The 14,126-nt window shown below is 41.9% G+C and overlaps 2 protein-coding genes across 2 annotated transcripts in view; both read left to right on the top strand.

Annotated features, from left to right (window-relative positions):
- The window catches only part of hipk3b (homeodomain interacting protein kinase 3b), a gene marked incomplete at its 3' end in the record, with an annotated part of 37,743 nt that extends 32,284 nt beyond the window's left edge, over window positions 1–5,459 (top strand). The window contains exons 9-16 of the mRNA XM_079216681.1: window positions 36–148; window positions 397–521; window positions 845–1,012; window positions 1,106–1,414; window positions 1,511–1,657; window positions 1,757–2,016; window positions 3,311–3,444; window positions 4,989–5,459. Of these exons, the coding sequence (XP_079072807.1) occupies window positions 36–148; window positions 397–521; window positions 845–1,012; window positions 1,106–1,414; window positions 1,511–1,657; window positions 1,757–2,016; window positions 3,311–3,444; window positions 4,989–5,459 (1,727 nt within the window). The remainder of the gene's footprint in view (window positions 1–35; window positions 149–396; window positions 522–844; window positions 1,013–1,105; window positions 1,415–1,510; window positions 1,658–1,756; window positions 2,017–3,310; window positions 3,445–4,988) is intronic.
- Window positions 5,460–12,145: 6,686 nt separating this feature from the next.
- kiaa1549lb (KIAA1549-like b) overlaps window positions 12,146–14,126 on the top strand; it is a gene marked incomplete at both ends in the record, with an annotated part of 52,352 nt that continues 50,371 nt past the window's right edge. The window contains one exon of the mRNA XM_079216601.1: window positions 12,146–12,329. Coding sequence (XP_079072727.1) covers window positions 12,146–12,329 — 184 coding nt within the window. The remainder of the gene's footprint in view (window positions 12,330–14,126) is intronic.

The raw sequence follows: 14,126 nt of genomic DNA, 5'->3' as shown, positions 1-14,126 counted from the left end.
TAAAGTCAAGTATTTCCTGTCCATTGTCCCTGCAGGAATCCCCACCAACACCGCTAAACCAGCAGGCTACTCTGTTCGAATGGAGGGCTCTGTGCCTCTGGTCACTCAAGCACCTCCCATCCAAATCAGACCTGGAGTCATCACACAGGTAAGGAATGATGGTAATAAAGAACATAGGATGAGATGGAGGGACAGCTTGGCCTCATTAGTAAGTGTAGATAAATTCAATATATTGATAGATCATTTATTTAATATAAAAGTCAATTTAATGACAAACAAAACTCAAAAACAAAGACTCTCATTTACTTATGAGAGTCTTTGATGGCAAGCTGATAAAAGCATTGCTGAGTGGAGAATTACTCGATGTGACTGCTTTGCTCCTCTGAACTTCAACAGGCTTGGTCCAACCGGGCGCAGCAGATCTTGGTGCCCACTTGGCAGCAGGTGACATCAGTGCCTCCACCACCAACCACTTTGGCATCTGACACTGCGGCCGGCTCACAAAGATTGGGTGACTGGGGGTAAGCAATTTGTCTGTTTGTTTCTTGTTACCTTTTTGATGCATTGTTCCTATCTGTTCTTGATATGTTCTATATAGTTCAAATATGTAGTATTATCCAAAGCAATATTTATTGTGTTTTTATAGCTAGTGCTTTATTACCTTTATTGCAATGTACACCCTTGGGAATGGCTGTACTGCTCTGATGCATCACGCTTGCCCCCCTGAATAATAATGATCGATGAGTCATACGAGTCCCTTGGGACTAGTGACGGAGACTGTTTGGTTAGTAATGGTGCTAAAGGCTTTTGGCTCAAATGGCAATGTTCTGCTTCCTTATTGCAGGAAAGTGCGTCCCCATGGAAACCATTACAGCTCCATGATTGCACATTCTCAGCCATTCTTAACCAACCAAATGACCATGTCCACCCACCAGCCAATCAACATAGGCATTGCACATGTGGTGTGGCCACAGCCGGCTGCCAACAAGAGAGCCAGGCCTTGTGTGAACAGGTATGGAATGCAATGACTGTTGGCAACTAGAATGCACAGACATACACTAAAAGAGGTTCTTCCATTCTGACAGTGACTTGTTTTCCTCAATAGGGGCAGCAACTTCTTCCAAAACACTAACGTCCAAAATATAGCATGCCAGTCCCCAAAGATGGCCGATACAGCAAAGAATGTGCAGCAGGTAGAAGCCAGATTCCCAGAAGAAGGGCATACTGCTGGAGAGGAGCAAGGAACAGAGCAGGCCGAGGAGGATGATGACAACTGCTGCAAAGGGGAGCCAGACTGTGAAGAGCTTTCAGTTTCGCAACGGCAAGGCAATGGTAACATAGCGAGACCGACTGTGAGTGTCATCAGTATCAGTAGCAACGAAGAGGAGAACGCACAAAGACATTCAATGGGAGAGTGAGTGCTGACCATCTGGTTCCTTCTGACAATATTTCTAATTAAAAAATAAAATAAATGTTGTGTCTTATTTCATTTGACTCCCTCTGCACACAGGTGTAAGGGTAGTGCAGATTGTGAGGCATGTCAGAGCACCGTCAGTATGGAGAGAGTCTGCTCCCTCAGCAGTCCAGACAGCACGCTCAGCACCAGCTCTTCAGCCTCAGCCCAGTCCAGCACCTCGCCCTGCAAACACCCCAACAGGTATGGTCGATGCAACCGGTTCAGACATGGCTCCTACAAATGTTTATCCTGGTGCTACGTTAGCCGTAACGTTCTTTTTTGTTGGTGGCCCTCTTGCAGTATGTCAGACGACGAACAGGAGAGTGGTTGTGACACCGTGGACAGCTCGCCTGCCTCAGACGCCTCTGGCCATATCAGCATTTCCTTCACACAGCAACGCTTCATCGCCGACAGCAACCAGAACTGCGAGCCCCGTGTTGCATGTGTTGCCCCCGAGACAGAGCCCAGCAAGCCAACAGTTCGTACTGTTGTGGTTCCTCCAATGAGATTGCAGAACAACAACGTTTACCCTGCTGCTAGCGAGACATATGGCAACACAGGTAAACCTGGACATATGATGCATTGTTAACACAAAAACATTCAGCATGTTATGTATTTAGGTCCGACCTTGAGTTGACCTAAAAAGGTATGCTAGGTGTCAAGAGCGCTTTGTTGTTCCTAAGAGCTGCTGAAAGTGTATTGAACCCGGGTTATCTCTATTCCAAAATGATCATATGAATAAAGTAGATGTCAGGACATAAGTTTCTTCTGCACACTCAGTTGCTTTGTGTCTGCAGCACACACTGATGGTGTTATCCACTCAGACGACTAGCAAGTGCATGAGTAGGTCATGCTAGCTCAAAGATCCAGTCACCACTGCTGCTGTCTGCCCCACAGGTCACATGGTCTGGGATTATGCTGTCTTTGTAGACCACAGAGGTTCTCACAGGTGATTATGGGTGACCTGCCCTGATGTATCTGCTCTGAACTCCGGAGTGGATATTTGTTTGCTGTCATTACTCCTTACTCTGGCTCCAGACTGACTCTGAGTGTCCCTGCACCTGTGTGGATGTGCACTTTTTAAAGCTACATAAGACATGTGTAATGGCTCCACAATGTTTTATTGTCTTGAATAAAATATTAAAAAGATGGATGTCAAGCAGAGAACATGAACACATCTGGTTGTCATAAACAAATAAATGCTTGATAAATGTTTCTTTCTGGAGTTACGCATGCTGTATGTAAGCTTTATTAACAGCTGTGGTTAGTGGGACATCGCTGTCTTTCTCAGCAACTAAGTACATTTAAAAACTACCTCTATAAGTATTTTTAAGTGGAGGGTTCAACTGTAATTCCTCGGAAAAAAAGCATAGTCATCTTGCCTTTCATGTCAAAGGATGCTCCCATCCAACCCTCAAACGATTGCAACTAAAGTCCCACATACAAGGGCACAGTTTGCTATTCTAGTGCTACCAGCTGTATTTATAGCTGGTGGTCTGACCCCACTGTAAGCTCTATGAAAAAGCTTAGTTAGCAACTCCTCCCAGAACCCCCCAAACATAGCTATTTATAATCCCCTAGCTCATATTAAGAAGACAGATGTCACTATGTTTAAAGGTTTGGACCTGATCAAACACAGCTGAAATCACTGATAAGCCTCCTTTCTCAGACGTTGCCATTTCTGCTGTTGTAGTTGGATCCAATCCCTGGTTGCATTTTTTTTGTCTTTTTCCTGTCCCCTATTTACATGGTGTTATTTATAGTGGGTCACCATGTCTGCACTAATACGTGATCTCCACCTCTATGTGTTTCTCCGTCCGTCGCTCTTTACGTGACCTCCTACCTCACTCTTAGAGTCTTCATGCCAGTCCAAAGGGCGAGGCCTTCCTGGTCGACATCATCACCAGTCAACTCCCCTCCTCAACAGGCCGCAGAAGATCACCCCTGCATTCCAGCCCCGGCAACAGCCGCCTCTAGGCTTTGGGCAGGTGAGCGCATGCAGTCACATATGTGTATTACACAAACGTGAGTAAGTCAACATACTCAACTTTTTAAGGCTGCTAAGATTTGTAGGCTGCAGAGAAAATGTTCAAGACATTTGGCCCCATCAAGCAATCAGAATATAGAGAATAAGCATTTGTATGGCCAAAGAGAGTTTATGTTTATGGAAGATTGCAAAATATATTTAATTTTCATAAGAAAACAGATTGCAGGAAAAAAGCACAAAACCACCACCTCTGTTTTTTCACTGGCAGCAGTAGTGCTTTGGACAGGGTGTCTCACTAAACACACATGGCAGTGTTCGCTTGTGGGAAGCCCCTTTTTTTTTACATTGGCCCATCTCAATCTCCATCCTTACGGACTCACGAACTTAGAGGTGCGTTCCCGTGAAGTCCTTGAGGGTTTAGGGATGTCCCACTGTCGCATCGTCGAGTGTTTGAGGGCTCTCTGGCAGACATTTTGATCCCTTTATGAACCCTTTCTGTAAGTCAGCATTAGATGCCAATTTTGCCTAAGGGAATTACCCACAGTTCATAGCAATGTGACGTTAAACACGCAGTTCCCAATGGAAGAATGGAGACGTAAAAATAAAAAAGGTAAACAAAGAGGCATGTGGGCGTTCAGCCCGATAAAATACATGTATACTACAACATTATGGATTAAAGAAACATAAAACACATGAAATCAGAGGAATGCAAGCAGAACTTATATTTATAATATTTATTTACATTCATCAAACATTTTGTTTTGACAAAACGAGTAAATAGATAATTTAAAATGACTTTGAAGACGTTCAAATTAGTGAATAAAAATTATAAAATAAATACACAATTGTACACAATATTTTTGTATGTGGTCACGTGATATGTTGCGGCAAAGTGCTGTCCCATTCATATTTACACCAGTTCAAGCCCTCACAGACTCTCACGCTCAACCACTTAGCAGCTGACGTCAGTAAGTCCCTGAGGGTTCAGGGTTTAGGGGGGAGATTGAGATTGGACCTCCGTATCCTACATCTGCCCTTAGTCTGGCATGTGAAGAAGCTCACAAACTGTACCAGAAAGTGCAAGTTCTAAAGTGGTTGGGACTACACTTTGTACATTTAAATGATAAAAGGCACATTTTAATTGCAACCATTTCCTTTTTATAGCAGAGCAGCAGCCAAGAGCACACATCATACTGTAAATGGAACTTAATTCATCTGCCACAGCTTTTGTCACTAACAAATCATCCAGTTGTGCTCATAATGACTCACTGTTGGTGGATGAGCATTTGCAACTCTGTTTAAGGGTGAAGGCATTTTACTGTGATACTGCTAACTTTATTTATTGCTGGTATTACAAAGGGCATGCATATGCTATTGTAATAGTATACACATAAATTAAGATGAGATGAATGTCAGGATTGTTAATGGCGGAATAAAGACACACCATTGACATGTAAAACTGTGGAAACAGCAGCATCTAGTGGCTCAAAGACAAACTCTTGTCGAAGATGGTGAATCTTATTAGCCAGGTATTCTCTCTCTTAGGTGCAGCATTTCGGATCCTGCCATCAGGAATGGAACGGCAACTTTGCCCACCGGAGACCACAGGCCTATATTCCTCCTACCATGCATGGGCACACATTCACCCTGTCCCACAGCAGCCCAAATCACACTACGGTCCCCCACCCCCACCTTGGGGGCCACCCACACACCCAGCCCACCTTACTATCCTACCCACCGCCTGGTCCTCTGGTCACGTCTGCACCCGTGGCCCACCTCCTGGCTTCCCCTGTAGCCTCCCGCCCCGTCCTCCAGCCCACCTACAGCATCTCCCACCCGGCAGGCATCATGCATCAGGTCACAGTGGGCATCAACCCCCGGCTGATGCCCTCCCCCACCTTGCACCCCCAGGGCCAATTCAAGCCCCTCTTTCCCCCGCACTCCTACATTGCCTCGCCCGCCTACGCCAGTTTCCCTCTCAGTCCCACCAAAATAAACCAGTACCCTTACATCTGAGCATGATGGCCCAGGTACCCTTTATACTACCTGAGGGCTAAGTGAGCACGGTGAAATATATCTTGGACCACAAACAACATGGTTCTCATTTCCAAAACCATGGCACAACCACAGAGAAAGCAAGCTATTTTTGTGTGTAATTGAACTTCAAGCTTTAAAAAAAAAAAAAATGGTGGAGATGATTTGGGCAAACATTAAGAAGGAAATAATGTATGAATGATTTAATGAAATAATGAATGGGTAGTTAAACTCACACTTAATGTGTATTTTGCACATTTGATATATATCTTTGCATTGGATCTTCTACGAATACTCCTCAAACAGGTAAAATAATTGGGGTGGTGTTGAATAGTTAGACTTTGCACCCCTGATCCCAGCTATTTTTCTATATTGCCTTCTTACGTGTGCAAGACACATCCATATTTGTAAAGCCATCCCAGTCTCTAGCTTTAGATTGACAGATTCACAAGTTGTCCACAGTGTATGTTGTATTGCGTTGAAAGTATTTGTACCTTTTCGGTGTCTTTTGGTGTTAGCAATGTCAAGTCAATTAACCGATTTATATAGGGTTGTTCCTCACGCTGCATGTGGTCTTGCATGAGCAAAAATGTTAACGGAAAGAAGCATAGACGTTGCTCTTATTGTGTGTGTCACAAGACTCGCTGCATTGTATAACTGTCCCCAGCCATGGTGCCTTACATATTTGAGGTTGTTAATGTTACTACTTATATATGACTATATACATGACTATTAATGTACTGGACTGCAGCACTTGAAATTCCAATCGGTCGATGCATCCTATGTGTGAGGATATATATGCACTTGTGTATATGTCCATGCATAGCCTGCATGGATGTGATGTATCGCGGATAGCGGTGCTTATCTTTTGGAGATGGTGTATATTTCAGTGTGTAGTGAGTTACTTTTCTGTTCTTTTAAGAAGAACAGCATGCTTTGCTGTTGCGAATGCTTACTGTTTCATTAAAAACGTTGTTTTTCTTTCATTTTCCCGAATGAACTAGTGTACAAAGTGCTGAGTATTGCTTAATATTTGATCATCACTTTCTATTTAGTGAAACTATTATTACAAACAGTATTTGTACTGTTTGATGAAACTGCAATACAATCTAAATAGTCTTTGATTTTGTTTTCGTCTTTGTCTTCGTATTTTCATTTTGAGTGTTTTCACTTTGTTTCTTAGATGTGGTGGGCATGGCTTTGATTAGGTAAGGAAAAAAATGCAAATTAATTCAGCGTATGACATTTTCTAAGCCTGAGCGAACCATGCAGTATTTGATATACACATATATGGACATATATTATAGAGCTAGACTATTTAGTACAGATGCTTGAGAAGGTGTGAGTTAATTGTGTGCAATTCTCTCATTTATGCATGTGTGACAAAGTTAACTTTTTCCCTTTTACATTATACCATTTGTTAAAGGCTTAAGGCTTATCGGTGTCGACTGCTTATTTTATACATTCCGTCAGGGAGGATGTATATATATATATATATATGTGTGTGTGTGTCTATGTGTGTGTGTCTGTGTATATATACGTATATATATATATATATGTATATATACGTATATATATATGTATATACATATACGTATATATATATACATATATATATACGTATATATATGTATATATATATACGTATATATATATATATGTATATACATATATATATACGTATATATACATATATATATATATATATATATATACGTATATATATATATATATATGTATATATACGTATATATATATGTATATATATATATATATGTATATATATATATATATATATATATATACGTATATATACGTATATATATATATATATACGTATATATACGTATATATATATATATATATATATATATATATATATATATATATATGTAGAATGCTGTGCGTGCATTTTATCTGTTCATTTAACTAGTTAAGCGTGTATTTTTTGTCTTTATTTTCAAATGAAGTTGCTTGTGCAGCACCAAAGACTGTAATTCATTTCCTGAGCAAGGTAGCTATTATGTTTGCATAGACCTCAGTTATACTGTAGTTAGTTGTAGAATGGGGTTCAATTAAAACAAACAAAAAATAGTATTTAAAAACAAAACAAGACGGCAGAGGTTTTGTCTAGCTTATTGGGCAATTAATAAGTCGTATCATTTCTTTCTTGAATGTATCATAGATAAGCTGCTACATGATGATTGCCACTTCGATAGCTGTGAAATTAGGTGATTTCTCTGAGTTTAAGCCTAGTGTTGCTATTTTTGTATAGGTCTCTAATTATCTGAAATAGAAGTGTTTTTGATTTTTGTGTTTTGCGTTCATATTTGGAGTGTCATTGTATCTACTGTATTGCTGATGATGAACATTAGTTGCATTTGTTGTTTCTCGGGGTGTGTGTTTTTGCATCAGTATTTTATCCTTATTAACCTTTTGGGCTCATCACTGCATATAAATGATGTATCGTTGTAACTTAATTTTGTATGTTTTCATATTGATGTTTTGTACACATCTGAAGCTGTAGCTTGCAGGATTGATTTAACTTTTTCATTGTATGTATACACGGTATACTACCAGTACTCTCTTCTGTGTTACAAGAGCACTGTGAGATGCCAGAGAAAAAAACATTATGTTCATTGAATACATTCTGTAATGTTTCCACCAATTACACACAAACACACTCGCCACTAAGCACTCACACAGGTGGGATTAGGTTTGGGGCGATTAGACTGTCTGTCCAAAAACAAATTAGCCCAATGTTTCTGTTCCAAAATAATGTTTTACAACTTGTTTTACTGTTGATATTGATATTAACAAATCGTTATTGCAACCTTTTTAAACTGTTCAATGGTGTATCTGGCTAGAATATCAGTTTCACAGTTTGTTATTCTAAACTGCCTTGCGTTCGGATCGCGCTCCCCTTTATGAGTGTCTCATATCAAAACGATGTTTTGTCAATGCAAAACTGTGGTCATTGTTATGTGTTCCTTAACGAAATTGAGACAGTGTGAGCAGCACTGTGTATGTGCCTTGAGCTTCAGAAAGTGAGAATTCAAGAGGTTGACTCCTCACCTCGTATTTGCTGAGGAAGGCATAGAATCCATTAACAGACCATTACCATATAGAGAAGGCAGTCTATTAACGGCCACAAGGAATACAAAAAAAACACAAAATAGGACTTCATCACAATGTCATTCCAGGGACTTGTACTCCTCTGATCAGCTTGTAGACACAACAGAGGACATGTACGTACATGCTGGTGATGCTCCTCTCGTTTCAGATAGCCGCCACCAAAGCCCCTGTGATAACACACAATAGAACACACACATACACACACTTCGATAAGATATGACACTCAACGATCTTTGGATAGTCCCTCTGACTAAACAGTAGATGCAATACGTTACATTGTGCGGCCATTGCACCACCAAGTGTTCTTAGATAATCTCCATGCTTTACATTACCTTGCATGTACACCTACGTTGCATCACTGTCTGCCTAGAAACTGTCTGCTCAGAGCAGCTTTTCCATCGTGCACGTTCAGGCGGAGTCAGGGTGATTATTGTGGTTTTTCTGGCTCAGTCATGAGTTCAATACTCCACATGTAAACACTTGCATTGATATGGTTGTATGTATTTTGATAGCTTTGTTCTCACCTGTATGCTTTACTGATCCTACTCGCGTGTCATTTTGAGAAAGAAAGCTCATGGCAACAAGGCATGAACTTGGCAGATAAGTGCTTGAAATAGTTCCCCAATAATAAGCATGTGAAATGTAATCTGTGTTTTGATTCCTCCAAAGGTATTCACCAGCAATGCGCCTGCATAAACTCTCTTTTACGTGTTAGGAAAAGAATGGATGCAAGAGGAGAGAAATTTTAAAAATGTTTAGATTTTCCACACGATTGACACCTTGGGTTTAAGTTATTTTTGTTCTTTTGAGGATTCATGTAACATTTAACAGATAAAAGTTGTTTGTAAAATTACTACAATTAAAGTTATGACTTTGATATCAGAAAACAAATCCTCTGCTGCGGTATTATCCCTTGGAGATGTTAATTCAGGGTCTGTTTTGGTCTAAATGTACTACTTTGTTTCTCTATGACTTGATGAGGTTTGATTTACTCAAGCTCTTATTTTTCTGGTAATCTGTCAATTTCAGAGTTAATTCCCACTGCAAGTTATGGAATCATCTGTTTAGATTGCGCATCAAATATAAATCTGAACTGTTACCTTTTTTAATACCTGTATACTTTTGTGGCTTTGTTTTTTCGTTTATGTTTCATTTTGCTTTTTTATTTTGTGCTACACTAGTTTGCCATGTAGCAATTGCACTGTGCAATATTTACAGTATGAGGACTGGGAAAACTAACTATGGATGTGATGTCTCTTTACAGTTTGCGATAGTGTTTCCTCTCTAGTTCTCAGTGATTTAGGTGTGACCAAGCCTTCTCTACTTTGTCACATTAAGCGGGTTTTCCAGGTGACTCTTTTGGTGAGTGTCAAAATAAGACTTTATGGTGTATTATTGTTGAGATTCACTTTGAATTAAAAAAAATCTATCGATGCAACTCTTTTTGACGTTTGGTCTGTTTTTCCCGCCAACCCCCATAACCGTGTTACTTTTACAAAGTCGGATTTCAATAAAAAACACTTATTTGTAACCCTATGAGCTTGTAGGAGTCTAATAATGTATGATATATCCTTGTGCGTAGTATATTAGTACATGAAATATCCAAATGCGGCCAGACAGTTTTTTTTCTCCCACTTGCTTCGACTTTTTCCACTCTGGAGGCTTCCGTGATAGTGGGAGGTTTCTTAGAACACATACATGCATACATTTCTGCTTAAGACGTGTGGCGCACACGTCTTAAGCAGAAATGTATGCACATTGTAATACCCAGCATGCCCCAATCCAAGCATGTTTAGGCATAAAGGTTATAACTTTTAAATTTTTTAACTAAACGACAGTTTAACGACAGTTTTTTTTTACTAAAACTCCTTGGTAATTTCCCAAGGCTTTGTTTTATTGTGATTTTTTTCTCTCTTACAGATTCTGATTCTTTAGGTTATTCTCTTTACAAAGAGGGGTCTTACAACTCTGTGGGTTGTTGTTTAGGGCTTGAAGCATGCATCTGGAAAAACTCAGGGGTGGCTCGATAAGGCATTTTTGGGGAATCTTGCTCATATCATGCTGGATGTTCATAGTTATGATCAAAATATATTATAAAAGTGATTTTTTTGTGGTAAATATACATCTTTTTCACAAATAAATTCTGAAAAAAAAATAATATGAAATAACACAAGTGTTAGAACTTATTTGGGGTTCATACGACGCCTTGAACAGACCTCACTAAGGCCGCTAGAAGGGCTTCTCCCCCCCAAGGGGGGGAATCGGGGCTCAAAAGGTTGCTGGTTAGTAACTCTGGTTAGAACTCATAGTAACATGACGGGGCCTTCAACTGATGATTGAATTTATTTAGTTTAATTATCAATCTCATTGTCTATAAAGTCTCAGAAAAATGCCCCCAAAAATGATTATGATACAGATGGCAGCTGAATTATAGATTGTGAAAAGTAGCAAACCTCACATTTGTGAAAGGGGAACCAGGGAATATTTGGTATTTTTGTTTAAATAAATATTTGAAGGATTAATTGATCAACAAACTTGTGGATTCATTGTCTACCAATTGAATAATGGCTTAATTTACTCATCATTACTGCTTTACAGAAATGTATATGGAAATTTGAAAAATGAGCCACAATTTAATTTCAACCGTGAAAACCCCCATTTGCTGATGAATATGTTTTGATAAGACCTACAGAACCGCTGCTTAACTGACAACTCCAGATTGGTAACAGAAGACGTTGTTTGTGGTGACTTCTTGTCAAAATGGGTTGTCTTGTTTTCTACATGTCTACCTTCCATGAGCCCACACTGCGGGCCCCGGAGGGCTGTTTCTGGGTCAGTGCTGCTATCTGGTGGCGGAAAGGAGGAGGTGGCCTACGACAGTCCCGCGTTCTACAGTAGCAGAAATGCCGGCAGCAGTGCAGCCCAGGACACATCGTCAGCCTTAGTGGAGGGAAATAAAACTATAAATTGGCCCTTGTGAATACAGGGCGGAGGCCTAAGGAAAATGCATGTAAGCTGCTTCACATGGAGGTCTGCCCGGCTTCATCCACCCAGCAGAGGTCGTCCTACTGACTGCTCGCCTCTGCTCGCTGCGCGACAATTAACAGCGGAGAGGCTAATTCGCTCAGTTTGACCAGGGGGGTGTTTGCGTGTAAATCAAAAGCCCCGGCAGCTTCCATGTCCTTTACATCTGTATCGAAACGTCCCCCTGAGCAAACCCAAGTGTCTGTCATCCATCTTGAGCAGGTCTGCGCGAGGCAGTTCACCGCCAGCAGCTACATGTCAAACCTTTGGCAAAGTGTGCGCGCCTCCCTGCGCCACTCGGTGATGATGGGTGGACCGGGCGGAGCGGAGCGGAGCGATAGGGCGGATTTCTAAATTTCCCTTCAACGCCGCGTCCCCCCTCACTCCTCCCCCCTCCAGCCCTGGACACCACGACGAGACCGCGGGACCGCTGCGTTTCCCCGTTCAGGCACGAGGATTGATCCGATGTATTATTTACGACCGAAACTTCAGCAACTTATCCACAGGATATGGCTCCCGGTTTGAAGGGTGGGCGGACGGGTCACCTCAAAGTGGTGGGAGCCGACCGAGCGGACCCCGGCGGGCGCCCGGCGCGAAGGACGGACCCGGGCTCGAGGACCGGGATGCTCGCACACCGCCTCCTGTCCGTGGGGATGCTTTCGCTTCTCGTCCGGTGCGCTGTGGCCGCAGAGGGTGAGCACGGACGGACGCACGCACGCACGCACGCACGTCGAGATATCTGCTGCAACGAAACACATGCCGATGTGTTGCAGCAGCGTCTGTCACAACCACCCTGCGAGTGATGAGTTGGGAACAGATTGGGTCTTTTGTTTCAAACAGACAGCGTTTTGCAATCCGCACATTTAATGCTGCTGAGTGCACGAATCCCGTACAGGCTTTGTGGACGGCTCAGCAGCTTGCTTCGCTTTAGGAAGGCAAAAACAAATGTGGTCCATGCATCTCCAGGCTCTTTGCGTTTGCTGTGACACGTAGAAGCTGGCATTGCATTGAAATTTGCGCAGTCGGGGAGAATGTCCAAACGGAGATTATTCAGAATCCATTCCCCTCACTGGCCGCACTCAGTGGTCTGGTGTGTGTGAGAGATGGTGCTGGATGGGCAGGATTTACTTGATGTAACCTACTAATCTTTCCACCTGAGCCTGATGCTAGTTAACTCTTTTGTCTCTCTGATCACATTGCACTGCACGTACCTTGAACCAGCTGTTTCTCCCCCGCAGCTGGACTCATTATGAGCGGTCTTGACCTCAACTTTGTCTCCCATCTAAACTTCACTTGCATTTGTTCTGCATTGGGCATTTCATTTTGGTTGCATTTCCATGAGAGAGGTTACTAAACGTTGCTATTCTGTGTAATAAGCTTCAGGGAGTTTTATTCAGGGAGTGTAATGCAGTCACAGGACAGTCAGTGTTTCAGAGCATCTGGGTCAGCACTAATGACACACACACACACACACACACACACACACACACACACACACACACACACACACACACACACACACACACACACAGCCCACTGGAGGTCCGTGTGTCTCTGGCTGTGTGAGAGGCAGCTGGGGTAAGATTGGCCGACATAGCTGCCCTTCAACCATGCACGCTTGGAGAGAAGGCTTGGCTGCAAAGCACAATTAGTCTTTGTTCCTCTCTTTCTCCTTTATGTGACTATTTACACCACCTCAGCATGGATGGCTTTAAACCACTCTGGCATTGGAATCAGAACAAAACAAGATGTTTAGTGCAAGTGTTAAGTGTGTGTATAACAGTAGCCCCATCACCTCCCTTCAGTCTGCAAACTGTGATGTAGTGGCTGAAGTCTCACCTCTGCTGATGCACTGCTACAGTAGCAGCGTCTCCTCCTCCTCCCTCCCACCTCCACCTCCCCCTTCTCACAGTCAGCACATCCATTCTTAAACACATGAGGCCAGCAGCAACGGCAGCACCACCTGTGCTATACGTTACACATTTGGTGAGACTGGCATAGGAGTACTTTTAGTATTTACCGGAGACAAGACACAAGAAGCTGTGCACTTAGTAGCTTGTATTTTGTGTAGATATCGTTGGCCTTTTCAACTGGTTGTCTGAATGTTTACATTGGTATGTTGTCGTTCAGTGGTGTTACTGGTTTGAAACATGGAGTTTGTACTTTAAGCTCCCAAAAATATATATGGGTTTTCTTACAATGTGTCTATTTTGTTTGTATCTGCAGGTAGCGGCTCTTGACTGAGCGCTCGGACTTCTGCCTTTTCTTTGAATTCATTTTTATATATAGTTCAGTAATGATTTTAATATAATTTAAAATCTTTGTTTTATGCCAAATCTCCTCCTTCCATGGTTCCCTATTGGTCTTTAATGGAATTCATTATTCATTGAATAACGGATGCACCCATTCAATGCAATGCACTGGATTGGTATTGCCGCAGATACTGACCTTATTAGGTGGATCAAGTATTGATTATGCTGTGACTAATGC

Source organism: Taurulus bubalis, assembly GCF_910589615.1.
Source record: "Taurulus bubalis genome assembly, chromosome: 4".
In the NCBI taxonomy this organism is placed as follows: domain Eukaryota; kingdom Metazoa; phylum Chordata; class Actinopteri; order Perciformes; family Cottidae; genus Taurulus; species Taurulus bubalis.
Note: the sequence above shows the minus strand (reverse complement) of the source record. Positions and strands in the feature narration are given on the sequence as shown.